At 35.4% G+C, this 17,867-nt stretch overlaps 1 protein-coding gene across 1 annotated transcript in view; it reads right to left on the bottom strand.

Annotated features, from left to right (window-relative positions):
- Positions 1 to 4,499: 4,499 nt before the first annotated feature.
- The window catches only part of LOC126164502 (probable Rho GTPase-activating protein CG5521), a 289,412-nt gene continuing 276,044 nt past the window's right edge, over positions 4,500 to 17,867 (bottom strand). The window contains exons 39-40 of the mRNA XM_049920250.1: positions 10,341 to 10,466; positions 4,500 to 7,734 (exon numbers count right to left, since the gene is read on the bottom strand). Coding sequence (XP_049776207.1) covers positions 7,541 to 7,734; positions 10,341 to 10,466 — 320 coding nt within the window. The 3' untranslated portion in view covers positions 4,500 to 7,540. The remainder of the gene's footprint in view (positions 7,735 to 10,340; positions 10,467 to 17,867) is intronic.

Genomic DNA, 17,867 nt, shown 5'->3' with positions numbered 1-17,867 from the left:
TTGAGAGTTATTTCAAGGATATTAAAAAGTTGGCAGTGATTCTGAGATATAGTCCAGCTCCTGTACTTCACTTAATACTCAAGTGTTATGGTCTATTACAAAAAATGGGAAATTTACTAGGTTTAAAAAAAGTGAAAAATGTGAAAAAAGTATTAAAACTATGAGAACACACAGATTCATGACTTGCAGGAAACCAGAAATGTGGCCCAGCAGGAATAGTGAAACAATTACATTAATTACAGACTATGGATGCAGGCAAACCAGACTTGAAAATGAAACTAACAAGTGTTTGAAAAAAGAAAATTGTAGAAATGAGTATAGCTTATTTAAAGCTCTCATATCATTACTTACTTGATGAATTTGTCTAGCTATAAACACGCAAACAACAAATATGTTCCATTAGCAATTTTTATCACCAGACTTCATACAGTGAGGAGAAGACACAGTTCCTGATGATCATATTATACAATACCAAACTGGTGTTCCTCTACTCTACAAAATCAGATTTTTTTTTTTTAAATAAGCAACACACATTTTTGAACCAGTATGGAGTTGCCAGCTATGGAGTTTACAGTAATTATAAATCCATGATTATGTTAATGTGCCCCTGCAAAGATCATAATTGAGTGAATTTTTTTTTGTTAATCCCACACCCTCTTAGTTTCTACTTAATGATGACATAAGATGTGGTTGACCACAATTTCACATTCTTCTTTTTATTCCATACCCATCAAACACAAACACATTATACTGCCCAATTATTTATTCAATTCATCTACACTGCTTAGCTGAACTTCTTGCAACAGATATTCCTCTTTGGCCCTTCCTAAATAGTAAATTAATAACTCACAGAGCTTCCCATATTCTATTTATATTATTTCCACTAGATATTAAATTAGAAAGTGTTTGTCAAGGCAGTAAAATCAATTGTTTATTTAAATATGTACATTTAATGGACTTTATCATACATTAAATGTAGCTATTTACAAAGTGTGTAGTTTATATGTACATTCTATAAATAACAGAAGGATATAAAAGCACAGTGACAAAGATCTTAAGTACAGTAACTGATTGTGCGCAAGAAGGTCACTACATGTAAGGATTTGATACGCCTCATTATGATTTCATCACAGTCAATGAACTATAATATTAGAAACTCACTTGTAAATGAAACTACTTTATTATTATGAAACATAGCCATAATTTACTGTGTAAAATAAGAACATTACTTGCAATGCAGTCAGACAGCAAATGAAAGACATTCATGGCACCTTATTTTAAAATGCCATTTACACTTATTTTGTCTGATCACAAGCTTAATGTTTTCCTGTACTGTACTAGATTACTGTATCTCTTTCCATTAATGGCGTTATTTGTACTTATATCTAGCTTAATGTGAATACTTCCCAATAATTAACTTTTCTTAAACACTATAATACAGAAAATATTCAACAATCTTATAAAGGCTCATCGTTGTTTTCAAAATCAGTAAACTGACAAAATAATATTTTGTATAAATGTCCACAAAAAAGCATCCATCACACGAATTCTGTTGTTTAAAAATTTATACTGGCAAAATTGTATGGCTCCAAACATTAACAATGATGATTTTTTTTTATTTCGAAGCTATTTATCCACTAGAGAAACTTTAACCTGGCATTCAACTTCACTGATAAAAATCATGTTTTGTCTCTGTTATTGCATAGAAGTGTCTTAACAGTACCTGCTCAATAGAACAGCTACTATTAATAGAAAAAAGCATCAGTGCTGAAACTGGTCTACAGACTCACACTTCTAATGTATGTTAAGAAATATGATGTAAATTTTATTATAAAATTTGAAATGAACTTGTACTGTGATTTATAATTAAGGAATTTCAAAAAATTCTCTTATTTCCTTTTATACTTTAAATGAAATATCTTCAATATTACTTGTTGTCACATAAGTACGTCAGGAAACCCAACTGTATTTTGTCAATAAAAAACTCTTTCATAAAACCTTCAAATGGAAAGAAAACAGAGGCAGGATAACAGCAGTTACAATTTTTATATCACACATGTGTCACAGTCAAACACAGTAACATAATTTTACTTTAAATATTCACAGGTTTTGAGACTGTAGTTCAATTGCTAAATATATACATAAACACCTACATCATGAAGTCTTCCAAAAAGATTATTATTTACACTACACAATTAAGTACATATTCATATAACAGTGAAAAAGAGGACAATATGGAAAACAGCAGAGAATGACAGCACCAACGAAGTTTAAATAAGACTATTATATGTTATATTAACAGAGTGTTAATTTATGGAATGCAGCAACACTGTCAAAAATACGTAAATAGTTTGTCATAACAAACAAAAACATATGAACTATAAATGTTTATTTTATACACACATAACATAATGGTGCAAGTCACAGACCACAAATAACATTACTGCTTAATTGTTTGTCAATATATACAAATATATGAACTGAACAAATAAATAAATAAATACAGGAATAAATAAAACCAAATAAATGTTACTACATAAATAAATAACATATGAATACTGTTTGATTACACCGTGTTATATATATATGCTAAATGTATAAATAATACAAATTTAGTTTTACCTTACTAAAAGCAATTTTAACTGTAGTGCACATTACTGATCACATTTTCAGAAAGAATATCACATAACCATAACTTTATGTTATAAGGACAATGGTTCAAATAGCTCTGTCATTGGGCGACAAGTGGAGTTCACATAGTTACTGAGTAGTACTGTGACATGAAGTTGCATCACTATTTGTCATTCATTGGTTCATTTTTTGGATGAGTGATACAGATATTTTTTTAGTTAATCACTCAAAGTCTTTCTTATTTTGTATTATTCTAATTAACTTGTTAGAATAATAATATTCAAAGCAAGTCTGTTAAAGTATGCACGTAAGTTTCATGGAATGTATAATACAACAACCCTTTAACAATATTAAGAAGCATAATATAAGCAAAAAAAGGGGCAAGTGAGATCATGCAAATTACCTTCAGAGTATATAATTTGCAAATAATACAGTATACAGGAGGGAGAGTATACAAAAGTTTATGATTTTAAATATTTTCAATGCACGTCAATTGGCGTGTCACATTCAGTTACAATCACTCGCTGTCAGTCACCAGAACTTAATGAAATTTAAGTGCACTTCATCTTAGACAGAAAGCAATACTTTCACCCACTGGATATAGTTAATAAAAAAAATATGATAGTACGAAGAGTTCTCATCGAAGCTAGGTATGAGAAGAGATACTCATTCTCAGCCCAGCCCAATCTCTACTTATTTTTACTTGTAAGAAACACATGTTCAACAACAAAACTCAATTGGAATTTTTGTTAACAACACAAAGATCACAGTGTATCCTATGGCTCAGCCCTTGGTATACAGCAGACATAAAATATAGACAATGTATAGTCAAAACTAATTCCACAAGCTTGTAGAACAATAAAAATTTATATATCTGTTAGAGTACAGCAATTTTGCAGCCTACATCTTCGATTAGTTTTTAAATACAACTTGACTAATGAAAACCAAAAGTATATTCCTTAAAAGAAAATTAGGCAGAATGAGTTCTTAACTTTTAAAAATAAAGACTCAATGCTGGTCAGAAGCTAGGATGGCAATAGCACTGTTGAATGTTTGAAACTTATAAACAAGTAACATCTCAGTTCTGATGTGTACTGTATAATCTTCATAACACAATGCTAAATATAACAATGCAGAAGCATTGCTAAAGCATGAAGTCCACAGACACTAAATTCACACGTGAACTGAATTCAGAGGTATGTGACTGTATTTCAGAATGAAAGAACTGAACACCTATAGTACATCTGTTGTTAAATTCCAAGATATGAGGACCTAAATATGGGTGAAAAGTGCCATGGTTGTCCCTGTGCAGTTTGTAATATACTTTTGCTAAGTACGATTTGTAAAATGAAATTTCATGATAAAAAGTGCACTTTTAATGCAAAAACTGAATAAAAAGGTAGTTTCAAATCACACAAATTATAATGGAAAAAATATTTTTACGTAGTTGTCACTTTCAGTAGATTTTGTAAGTGACACGAAGTTCACAGGTCAATGTATTCTGTGCACAAAACATGCAAGAAGCTACAGTTGATAAGTAACTACATGAAATAACTGTACAAGGACCTCAACAAAGCAGTACTGACATTCAGGTAATGTAACTATATAATAAAGATGCTTTACCCAGATTTGGTTAATGACTGCTGAACAGAGGTCGTTGCTGAGGTAGATATATCCCTTTTGATTTTATTTTTCGTGCAAGGAGAAGGGTAAATCACAGCATTCTTAGTTATTAAATTGTCTGGTTTTTTTTGTGAAGGACATATGCAAACAACACTACATTCTTCTTATATCATAATAAGCATCATGGCTTATATCTTTATACCATCCTTTCCAACGTGCACTAAGCTACAGTTGATAAGTAACTACGTGAAATAACTGTACAAGGACCTCAACAAAGCAGTACTGACATTCAGGTAATGTCACTATATAATAAAGATGCTTTACCCAGATTTGGTTAATGACTGCTGAACTGTCATAATGATGTATGCTCATGATATGAAGAGGGTGATGGGGAAAGTAAGAATATTTTCATATCTAATTCATCAAAAAGAATTTAATAATAGCACTTCACATTTACACAAGTGCTGTTATGTGAATTGAGGATTGTGATCAAAGGAAGACTATGAAGCATATGCAATACCCCCACAAACTTCCATCTACAAAAGAAATCTGGACAGAATTCAGTATTATTGGCAGTTTAACATGATAAACACATTTCTGAACATAACCAACATGCTACTGTTTTAAATGTCAACTTTAAGGCCATATGAAAACAATGTGAATATTTTCCATTACAACAGTACTTTTATTTTTCTTTTGATTATAGCCTTTGAAGATGGTGACAAATTAATTGAGCATCTACAGGGAAAAAATGGCTGCTGAACTACTGAGCAATGTAGGTTTTGCTGTTGTGAATTATAAATTTAATAAGGATGCATGCAAGACAAAAGTAAAGGACTGCTGATAGGCTCACCCCAGTTGTCCACAGTGTGTCACAGAATTCGTAGACTAACATATTTTTCACGCCACCACAACAATGATTTGACTACATAATGCACAAATATCAGAAAACTGTTTAAAAGAAAGGAGATGGCGATGTATACATATCATATAAAAGCAAAGTGTGCAACAAGGACTAAAAAAAAACAGTGGTGGCTTGGTTGAAGGGTAATCTAATGTACAAGTCACAGAAGAATTATGACTCTGAAAGTTATTACACAAATGATATGAAACACATGCACTGTTAGCGTTGTTACTACCAGCCTGTCTCCACGACATGGGATGCTTTGCTGTGAAGTTCATAATGTTTGTAGATGACTCAATTCAGAACCAAAAGTGGCAGGCAGTGAGTTTTTAGTGTCTTTAAGGAAAGAGCCATATCTAGAGAAATGCATAAAGCACTCACAGTTTCATTAAATGCTGCAAGGATTTTTTTATCACTACAGCCAGAAAAATTTCAAGGCTAAAGTTCTAACTACAATTAAAAGTTGATGATTAGCAGTTGACAATAACATTTTGCAAGGTCCAAGTTGCAGGAATCATGGCAAACAAAGTTATCTTTCACACTACTGTGAAATGAGCAGATGACAGAAGAATATTTCTTGTACAGCTGACAATGACAAATGTATTCCTCCTGACATGTTCCTCATTGTTGGCCACAGAAGGAAAGTGTTCTTGTGGTGCACTGGATGAGTTTGTGAACAGTACCACTCAGATAATCACCACATACTTACTTGTGTTGCTATTATGAGCTTCAGGAACAATCTACAAGTAAAGTTATTTATTACTGTTATATCTGTAGCCCACAGTTGCCAACACAGTTCTCAAAAATTGTAAATACAGTGTTTAGATGTTCCCAAATAGCACCATATTCTACAATAATATCTTTTCCCTTTTATATATATGAGAATTGTAGTACATTCTGTCAACTTTTACTGAAAAGAAAAACATTAATCTCCTTTACTATCGCCAAAATTTGAAAGTAAATGATAATTGTAATGAGGAACTGATACAACTTGGAACTGCCAAGTCAGTCACGCTGCATGTCCATTTCTCATTATGGTTTGTGACCTTCAGCATCTATCCAATATTCTCATTAACTTTGTTGTGGGGATGTGTATTCCTCATCTTAATTATTTCTTATTCATTTCTTTCGCTCTTTTCCCACAGAAAAGATTCCTGGATGTGAAATATTAACCATTAGCAGTGAAATGGCACCTTAATAATGCTCAAAATTATTTGAACTCCTTCAGTCACAAGGCATTATGAGTTAATGTCTGTCATGCTTTAGCGATCAAACTGCATACTGTGTCTCCAGATAATTATAAAGTGTTAGTGATGTTATTTTACTGGTGTTACTATGCAGTGCTGTTAGTAGTTGTGGGTCACTCTACAGTTATTATATATCTCTATTGATCTTCTTCATTGTTTCAATATCTACAGAGTTTTAAGCTGTTTTATCACCAATAATCAAAAAAATATACATTTAGAAGTAGTTGTGCTTAGCTGCTTTTTCTACATAAGTGCTTGTCAAGTAAAATCTAAAAGAGAAAGAAGAATTATTGATACAGCCACAGAAAATTCATGAATACAATCTGAATTAATGAAGTTCTTTGTAAAGTTAAGTCAAAGAAAATTACATTCTCTCTTTAAAAGTACATGCAGAAAATGTTAAAAAATACTATCTGACACTCTTGCTGCTTGCTACACAGGAGATTGGAACTCTCGTCTGTAGGTAAAGTAATTTACAATATATGTTTCCTATGTAAGACACTTAATGTTTTGAAGAATCTGACAAAGAGTTAAGTTTTATGTCAACTACTGGGATGGATATGATCACCTTTGATACTCCCATTTTGATAATGTGCTCTTTCTTCTTCCAAGTGTTTGTTTATCTGTAGAGCTTTAAATAACACCTGTTAATGACAAATACTAATCACAAGTGATGAGCAACCAACTTTTGTATCTTTCATTGCGTGGTAAGTAAACAGTTCAACTCACTGAGCTTCTGGCAATGTGTGAGAAAGTTTCAGTAGATTCCAATGATATCCAGTATGGAAAGATCAAGCACTTTCTTGCTGGTACAATAACACAAATGCACCAAGTTATTATTAACAGTGTGTCCAGAAACTTACTTAAATCCTCAACACAAGAGGCAGCAGTCATTATTGACATCCCTGAGAAACAACAGACTAAATAGCACCTAGTAAATAAGAATGCTGATGCTTTCTGTGTACCTTCTGCGTTTTCATTTAAAGTTTGTGTCAAGACAGTCGACATTCCTAAATAACTCTCGGTCATCACTTAGTGCAAAAGAACCAGTCCTTTAAAACACGCATACACACATATACAAGCACACTGTTGACGAGTCAAGATATAAAATTATATTTAGTGGGCATTTTCACTTCTACTTTGTTTTCCGAGTTGTGGGGCTGTCAGGTGGAGTAAGAGAAACAGATTCACAGCGAACAGCTAGAGACTTCCTTGCTGTAGTCTTGAAAGATAGTTTCTTTAATGGTCTTGGTGATATGCCGTGAAGTCCACTGTCAGCTGCAGATGCCACTTCATTGCCTGCAAACCAGACTCTAATACTTTCAGCTCCTGTGGAAAAGACTTTTATTTAATTAACATAAAAACAGGCTGTCTGTTAATACAAATATCTGATATTTCAACAAAAATGAAGAAATTCAGTCACAAAATCAATTACAAGAATTCTAACAAACTTACTTTCACATCTCTGCCTGTTTACATTTGTTACAGAGGAGTAAAAATACTTGATCGAGCCTGGCAATGAACACTCTAAATGCCATCAGCATACTCTCCTCCAATACACACTTGTGCTTTGAGAAACTAGAGGAAAAACCTCATGGCAGATGTGTGATTAACACTATTACTATATGTTTTTTGTGTGAAATGTGACTTAATTGTTGATTCTGAGAGGCTATGAAGAAGAAAGTACTAATCTGTCTTATCCAATATGAACCACAAAACTGAAAATAGCTCCTTGGGCAGTGCTCTGTATGTGGCAGTATTGTCATGCAACAGAAGCCTATCTTCTTGAATACTTGTTATCCAAGGTATTTAATACCCGACAAAAGATGTCATTAACCGTGAACTGCCATGTCCAGCCACTGTGAATTAGTCATGATACCTTAGCTACACGACTCTCGAAAGAAGCAAAAGAGTCAGTATGGCCTTTTTTAATTTATGCAGTCTGACTTCTAATGAAGAGATATCATTCCTTGCTTTGTCACTGTGGTGAGCTACGAGTATAATTTTCCACCCCACGTGACAATTGATTCCTACATATAACAATCTCTGTTAACTGCATCAATGACATTTTGTAAGTTGCACATTATTGCTCTAACTGTCCTTGTGTCAATGACTGTGGCACAAGTAGAGTTGAGCAGTAGACCTGCCTTAGACTATCACTCCGCATATCTGATGAAGATTACCAACTGTGCCATTGAAATATTATGTACAAATATGGATTCTACACCTACATCAAACCTCTGCAAACCACCATGAAGTGCATGGCAGAATCGCTGCATAAATGTCTGTGTGTACCTTGTAATTAGTCTAACCTTGACCCCACGATTCCTGAGAGAGCAATACCTAGGAGGTTTATATTCCTAGGTTGCTCACTTACAGCTGGTTCTTGAAACTTTGTAAGTAGTAGGCTTCCTCATGATAATTTGCATTATTTGCACCTATCTTCAAGCATAGGCCAATTCAATCCCCCCCTCCCCCAGCGTCTCCATGCCACTCTCCCATGAGACAAACAAACCTGTGACTATTCACGTTGCCTTTCTTTGTGTACATTCAATATCCCCCATTAGTTCTATTTTATATAGGTCTCATATGCTTCAGCAACATTCTAGGATGGCCTGCACAAGTGTTTTGTAAGTAACTTCTTTTGTACACTGCATTTTACTAGTGTCCTAATAATGAACTAAAACATGTCCCCAGCTTCACATAAAATGATAAGCATGTATGAACATTCCATTTCAGATCCCTACTGATTGTTACACACAGGTATTTGAATGACTTGACATACTTCAATCGTGCCATATTGATATTGTAGTCACACAATACAAAATTTTTCATTCTTTGAAGGGCACAATTTTACATTTCTGAACATTTTGGGTCCCACACTTTTCCCTGGAACATGCCTGTAGAGTCTTCAACACTTGTTGATGACTCTCCAACCAAGGTAACAGTGTTTCTTTACTACCAACACATCCTCAAAGCAGCAACTCAGTTGGACAATAAAAAACATTTCTTCTAAGGAAGTATTTTTACAAAGCAGCTTCAAAAGATATTAATGGATGAAAATAAGAAACAAATATGTGGACAGCCAGCTATTCACCTACACCTAACAGGTGAGTAGTGCACTGATGCACACAACAATCCAGAAAATAATGCTCGTGAAATATCTCAAACTAATTCAATCTAATCTCTATCTGTCTCTCCACATCATATATACTGATTTTATGGGCAGTTGCATGGTGTATGGGTGTGTGAGATGACAGGATTACATCTGAGACAAGGAGGGATAGAGAAAACAGTTATGGGGGAGGGGATGTGGAGAGAAACAGGGGTGGGGAGGTGGGGGTGAGCAGGGACGAATAGAGTGGAGGAAGAAGGAAGGGAGTTTGTCAGGGCATTGAAAATGACAGGGGAGGGAAGGGTAATGTTAGAGTGGGGAAGGGCCAGTTGAAAGATGGGGAATAGTATTTAGGCAGAGGGAGAACAGAGGATGAACTGGAGGCACAGTTCCCACCTGCGTAGTTCAGGGTTTCTTCTTTGTGGGTGAGGTGAAAGTTCCACAGAGTTGTGTGGAGTATGATCAGCAACTGGGTGATCCAGTTTTTGTTTGACTTAAGACTGGCAGTGGCCATTCGTGCAGGCAGATAGCTGCTTACTTGTCATACCAACATAAAATGCTACATAGCAGCACAACTGCTATATGACACGACTGCGTGCAAATATGGTCCTACCTCTGACACGATAAAAAATGTCTGCAAATGAAATGCAGACGCATATGGTGGGTACATCTATTACACAGACCTCGAAAACCTGATTGTCTATACGATAGACACGATGAAACTGTTTTATCAACACAGGCTGGATGTTTGAGGTCTTTTAAATTACTGAAAAGCCCAGTGCCACAAAATCACACAGAAATTTATGTCATGCTCACCAACCTCGAATCCTTGAATCTGATGGACTGCCACTGCAGTGGTGGTGGGAGTCCAATAGTGCTGCTGCTAGTGTTGAACTTGGTGCAGACGAACAGCTTGGTTCAGGACTACGAGAGCTCAGTGATGTCCCTGTGGAATGCCAGCACATTATAAAGTTGTCTAAAAATAAAGAAATACAAATGCAGTATAAATCCAGATCATGTGATGATTTCATGGAAGGCTGGATCACAGTATAAGAAAATTAGGTTGCTTCTGTTTTCTAATTATTAACAATTTACTGTTAGAATAGCGAGTGCCTTACATCTATGAAACATGTTCACAAAATGAGCATTCATTCACATTAAGCACAAAGAACGAGCACTGAACAGCTACTGCTGCAGGTAAACTTGCCTCAGCTCTCTGTTTGTAAGGTCTTGTTGCACTATCAACTATACTGATTCACCTGAGCATCTGAAATATCGAAAAACTGAGATGGATATCTCTTATGAAATTAGATTTACAATTCAATTTAAATACATGAGAGATCACATGATATTCAGTGTAAATTCAAAGAGGTTCGCCAAAGAACTGTTATAGATGAGTTACTCATTTGGTAATGGTGTTCAAATTTCAACATTAAGCAAATTATATCCATGATAAAGAATGGACTGGCATTCAGTCACTCAACAATAATGAACTGCTAGATTTAGTTAAAGAGTTTATGAAGAATGTTTGCTCAACAACACTCAGCAGTCTTGGTGAACATTTTCTACACATTAACTATACCATCACCATGAAATTGTTTCAAATCCTTACAGGTGAACTCAAAATGAAGTATGTGCACTTGCATTTATATTTTGGGATGATTACAGATATTTCTCTATACACACATAGGCTTTGGTGTAGAAACTTATGTTTATTATTCCAGAATTTACAAATAACTTCAAGTATTGAAGATCTTTACAAAACAGATAAAAAAGCTCAACACTAAAATGTCATCTCAGGCACTACTGGCAACCAATTTTTGGACAAAAATGCCGTATCTTATTGATTTTATGGCCTGAGTTGCCAACACTAATGTAATATTAAGAATCTTCAGATTCTTCTGTCATTTGTTTCCTTATTGATTCATCTTCCATCATATCACTATATCACCTATGGCTGAAAAAATCCTACAACTTCTGCAAAATTTTGACTGGGAGTGTTTCGACTACTCACTTATGATCCTAGACTGGAAAATCTTTGTTTTACCCATTCACCTACAAAGATAAGATAAGAGAAATATGGGCTTGTACAGAGGCATACAGGAAATTGATTTTCCTTGCTCTATCTGCAAATGAATGGGACAGGAAATGACTAGTGTGGTGGTGCAAGGTACCCACCATACTGTGACTTGCAAAGGTTGTGTATACATGTAGATTAATGGATTTTTATAACTCTTTGCTTGGGAAATAGTTTTACAGTTGTGGAAAGACACTGTTCCCATCTTCTAGTGTCTAGTGTCTCTGTGTCAGAAAAAAATGAAGCACGAATACAGTAATTCTTTACACAATATGACAGACATTTTAATTAATGTGGCAATAATGTAAGAGACATAGAAAATAAAGGGGATTCCTCAGCAGTTGCCATTTAGTGGACTTTGTGTGTGTGTGTGTGTGTGTGTGTGTGTTTTTTTTGGTGGTTGTCCAGAAAGGCAAGAAGGAATAAAATTACAGTGACCGTCTCCTGATAGGATACATACTGGTGTCAAATGAAATGATAGCTGCCATCTTCACAGTTATGTTATAAAAAACAACTGCAGATACTAAAATCAACAAAAATTAAAATTACAGACAAGAATATTTAGTCTTATGAAAGAAATTATATGAAAAATGTGATGCGGATGGAAGGAATACAGCGGAAATTTTCAGTGATCTTGTGAAGACATTTTATATTTTAACCCATAATATCTTAAGAAAACCTGAAATAGTATGGCATTTGCTGAAATATCATGAAAAGGATGAAACAGCCATCAGCTAAAGAACCTGAGAGAAATGATGAAAGAAAGCTCAACAAGAAGCAATAAAAAAACTTCAACAATTTTACATAACAACAATGTCTGCAATTATATTACAATTATATAGCAAACGTTAAATGATTCACTACTTAAAGCTTAAGGCTTCCAAAAACTAGTTTAGTGGCATTCTTAAATACATTGATGGGAAAAAACACAACACCTTCAAGGACTGTGTTCACTGGCATACTGAAAGGTGATAGTGTTAGCGACTCCCTTGTTATAGTCATCAATGAACAAATGATGCTCAGGAGGCACCTGTACACCCGCTGTTTTGACTCTGTGCACACTAACTGTATTTAAAATTTTTTGAAATATTTTACCTTATTTCTACTGGAAAGTCAGCAGCTATAACAGATGTTAAAATTTCTTATAATAAAACATTCCCAACTACATAAATACATTTATTTATTTACTGGTGACCAGTTTTGATCAGTCCTAGGCATCATCAGACCACTTACTCTTACAAAGCGATTAATATGAATGTACCTAGAGGAATGTAAACTAAAAGCACAAAAAGAAACACAGTACATCAACAAGTATGTAAAAGAAAGCAAAGCTATAGCCATGGGAGTCTGCTGAAGCTGGCAGGAAGCACACACCACTCCAGGACTCATGTAACTACTCTGCATGACACACAATTTACATTGCATAAATAGTGGAAGGTCCACCCATCATCCCCAGCATTATTACATCATTGTCAGCCAATGATCATCCAACATGTTAAATGGAGCCTAAATACAATTATTTGTGTACAGTATTTACGTCCAGACCATAAGTATATCGAAAATACAAATAAGGTTTATCAAACCGTAATATAAAACTTAAAAGTGGATGAAAAGAAAGAAAATAAGCTGTTAACATATAAAAATAAGCATGGTGCCCTCTACAGGGCCCTGTGTGTAACAACCATGCAGTAAAGGTGTTTAGCAGGGACACCACCAGTAATGTCCGCCCTCGGTAGCTGAGTGGTCAGTGTGACAGAATGTCAATCCTAATGGCCCAGGTTCGATTCCCGGCTGAGTCAGAGATTTTCTCCGCTCAGGGACTGGGTGTTGTGTTGTCCTAATCATCATCATTTCATCCCCATCGATGCGCAAGTCACCGATGTGGCATCAAATAGAAAGACTTGCACCCAGCGAACGGTCTACCCAGCGGGAGGCCCTAGTCACACGACATTAGTCCGCCCCCGGTAGCTGAGTGGTCAGCACGACAGAATGTCAATCCAAAGAGCCCGGGTTTGATTCCCGGCTGGGTTGGATATTTTCTCCACTCAGGGACTGGGTGTTGTGTTGTCCTAATCATCATCATTTCATTCCCATTGACGCGCAAGTCGCCGAAGTGGTGTCAAATCAAAAGACTTGCACCAGGTGAACGGTCTACCTGACGGGAGGCCCTCACCACACGACATTATTTATTACCACCAGTAATAATGGTAAGTTCTGAAAAATCAAGGCATTATGATTACACATCAAAGATACATCAGTGCTGGCTTGCAATCATTGGATTGCCAGTAATCAATATACTCTCATCAAGATCAATATGTTACTGCTACCGATCAGAGAACAAAATAGTCATTAAATGTTGAATATTATCTCTGTCACAATTATATTTGAAAATAACGTATCCTTTAACCACTTAAAGGTGTCATAAGCAAACAATATGAAGATATAAAACATTAGTGCCCCTACCGAGCAAGGTGGCACACTGGACTCTCATTCGGGAGGACGATGGTTCACTCCCACATCCAGCCATCCTGGTTTAGGTTTTCCGTGATTTCCCTAAATCGCTTCAGGCAAATGCCAGGATGGTTTCTCTGAAAGAGCACGGCCGACTTCTTTCCCCGTGCATCCCTAATCCGATGAAACCGAGACCTTCCTGTTTGGTCTCATCCCCCAAACAACCAAACCCATTAGCGCCCTTCTATATGGATAAGTGTATAGCGTATGTCAGGTATAGATGGTGATAAAAATATTACCTACATTATTTTATTTATTTTTACTCAATTTTAAGTTTTATAATTTGGTTTGATAAAGCTTATCTATATTTTCAATATAATCATCTGCACATAAATATTGTACATTTAGTAAGCGGTCTGATGATGACTAGAACAGTGGTTGAAACTGGTAACCAGTAAATAAATAAACATCTTTATGTGGTTGGGACTGCTTTGTTATATTAAAAAAATACTAACTGTACTCAGTTTAGAGATTAAAAATGTTTGGAACATTCATTCTAGGGAACAATTATGTTGAATGGGGTCGCACCATGAGCCTGTCTGAAGCTGGCTGGATGTATCAACAGATTGCTTCACATGTTGGGCACAATGTATCATTGGTGTGTCACTGCTTTCAACAGTGGTCTGTGGAACATTTCTACACCTGTAGGCCAGATTCAGGACGTCCACATAGTACGAACACACATAAAGATCGATGCATTGAGCAAGCACAATGTATCATTGGTGTGTCACTGCTTTCAACAGTGGTCTGTGGAACATTTCTACACCTGTAGGCCAGATTCAGGACGTCCACATAGTACGAACACACATAAAGATCGATGCATTGAGCAAGCAGCAGTGGCTGGATCATCATCATCATCATCATCATCATCATGTGTGAAATCTGGGCACATGTTGCACCTGCTGTGTCATCAGGGACCATGATGAGAGTAGGTTCTGTCTGTATGTGAGTGATGGATGTACATGGCACAGACCTGGTGAATTGCCTTTCCTAGAGTGCATTCACCTACAACACACAAGACCCATATAAGGCTTCATGCGTGGGGCCACCAGTTACATGTCATGGTCGTATTTTGTGTTCCTGCAGGGTAAAGTAACCAGTGCCTGCTACAATACACAAGTTGTTAACCCCATGATACTGCAGCTTCTTCAACAAGAAGACGATGCAATATTTCAGCAGGACAATGCATTAATATACAGCTGCTAAATGCAACGTACTCTTCGTGGTGTACAACAACTGACCTGGCCAGCAACATCACCAGATCTCTCACCAACTGAATAAGTGGGACATGAAGAAATTGGAACTTACACTTTCTCCACAGCCTGCAAGAAACCGTTTCTGAACTGCAACCAAAGGCACAAGACGCTTGGGACATTCTATCATAGGATCTCACTTGGCATCATTATGATCACTTGCATGTGATAATTTGCAGCTGGGTTGTCACCGAAGTATACTATGTATTGATGCAACTATTTGGGCACCCATTACTGTGACGATATTTCATTTGGTCTGAATTTGTTATCATGTACTCTTATAATAATGAATTACTTGTCACCTCACTTGTCAATAAAAGGACCTTGTTCCTGAAGGTGTTTCATTTTTCTGGCAGTACAATAATCAGAAAGTTTCTGGAAAGGAGGTAAATGATGTTAACGTTGCCTAGGCATTAATATGGGATTAAAGTGTGATAACCGCACTGATCAGCTCTTTAAGTATCCACATTCTTCTCGTTTTGTCCTATGAACTAATTGCTCATTATGTTGATACAAAAGAAAAAAATTGCTGCCATCCTTTCCTTTTCCCTGATATCCTATAGAATATTATGAGAAAATGCCATTAAAAGCAGTCAAGTTATTATATCACAGAATTAAATGTGATGGTGATCTGTAGAGTCTAATCAAATATCATCTCACTATGACTATGAAATTCAAAACTATTTAGCTACAAAACTAAAGCTTTGAATTCAAGTTGTTGTTATGCTACTGCACAACATAAAACCAGACACCACACACTGATAACAAAAATGCATCCAACATTGATCGTACTTTTTGTAAACTGATTTTTTAGGTCTATAAGCTATACTTCAATATTACATACCACCATGGAAATAAATTTGCATACAATATTATCAGCAACTACCATTTCTGCATAGTGATAATAGAGATTGAGTCTACTTAACTACTATAGCACCAATACACACAATGAAGGAATTACCTCAACCTAGTTAAGATCTCAATCTGCTGTACAGAAATGGGCAAATTATGTAGTCATAAAAATATCTGTTCACATTCCCAGTGAATTACAGCCATTTTCTTTGTGAATTGCTTGAATTCTATAAAACGAATATGTGTGTGTGTGTGTGTGTGTGTGTGTGTGTGTGTGTGTGTAAATGGTCAGGACTGTTAAAAACCAAGTGACACACACTGTATAACAACAAGGTACATGAAAATAACTAACTTATGATTTTGCAGAGAAAAAAGTGATCTTTTGTTGCTGTATTCATCAACAAATGGACAGTTTACATCATATTCAAGTAATGACAATTTAGGATCTTAGCTGACAATCATCTCTTATTTCTGTATTTAGTACTACACTTTGACTACACTCTACTAAACCATGCCACATTTCTAAGTAAAATGCTCATTAAACACTCATACTTGTTACATCTAAGGCCATCTTTTTTTAAAACATTCTCCCTCCAGTACTATCATAAGCAAAGCTGCTCAAAAAATACTTTTCAATCAGAGGTATTACATGGATGTTTTGACACATGCCTTTAACAAGTGTTATTGTAACATGGTCAAAACAACCTCACTTCCTCTCAACTTATCAGTCTCATACATGGACATAGATTTAAATAACGATGCTCCTTCTACTGTCCACTTGCAGGAAAAGGAATATAATTAAAAAAAAAAGGAATTGGAAAGATAAACTGAAAACATAGGAAACCTGTCTAATATTTTTTCACTGTAACATGCTGTATTAGCAGAATGCTGGATATACTTGAGATGGGGCATTTGGTTACATTCTAAACCATGAGTATTAATTTCCATATATAAAAGAGAGTGAATGGAAATCATAAACAAACAAGAATATTTTAACAATATTATGTGATAGTGTACAACTTATAAAACATGTTTCTGTTTTTCACAACTGAATCACTGAGATCCACCGGTACAATAGAATCAATGTTAATTGAGATCATTGTCTTGTAAATTATTACGCAGGCTTCTGAGAGACAGGAAGTTGCTTCACAAAAGAGCAAAAGCAAAAGGAATGTACAGAAAGAATGGTCACTTCAGAGGCTCTTTTATAAAATGTGCAAAGCAGAAGAATACTACAGCCAAAACTTCAATTACATAGAATTATAATGAGTGGGAAAGATTACTGCTAAAACTAAAATTCAAAATAGGTGGCTGGTGAATCACATACAAAGGAAATTAAATTGGAGAGACAATGTGCAACTTACACAGATAAAATGGAGGAAAGAAATGTGTAGAAGTAAATAGAGTTCATTAGTTAAATGCTCCACAGATCATATTCACACTTAATCTTACAATGCTGAACGACAACATTTTTATTCATGTATTCCGCTACACCACAGAAAGGGCTTCATTTGAAAATGCTTTTGGAGACATTTTATTCTTGTGTTTAAATTCTGAAGGAGTTTTATAGAAATACATTTCACTCCTTTCTGTGACAAAGGCGTAATCTATAGAGGATAATGTACACTGTTCCTAAAATTATATCTGTCAAAAT

The sequence above is a fragment of the Schistocerca cancellata genome, chromosome 1 (genome assembly GCF_023864275.1).
Source record: "Schistocerca cancellata isolate TAMUIC-IGC-003103 chromosome 1, iqSchCanc2.1, whole genome shotgun sequence".
Classification (NCBI taxonomy): Eukaryota; Metazoa; Arthropoda; class Insecta; order Orthoptera; family Acrididae; genus Schistocerca; species Schistocerca cancellata.
The sequence above is the reverse complement of the archived record's forward strand: the minus strand, read 5'-3'. Positions and strand labels throughout refer to the sequence as shown.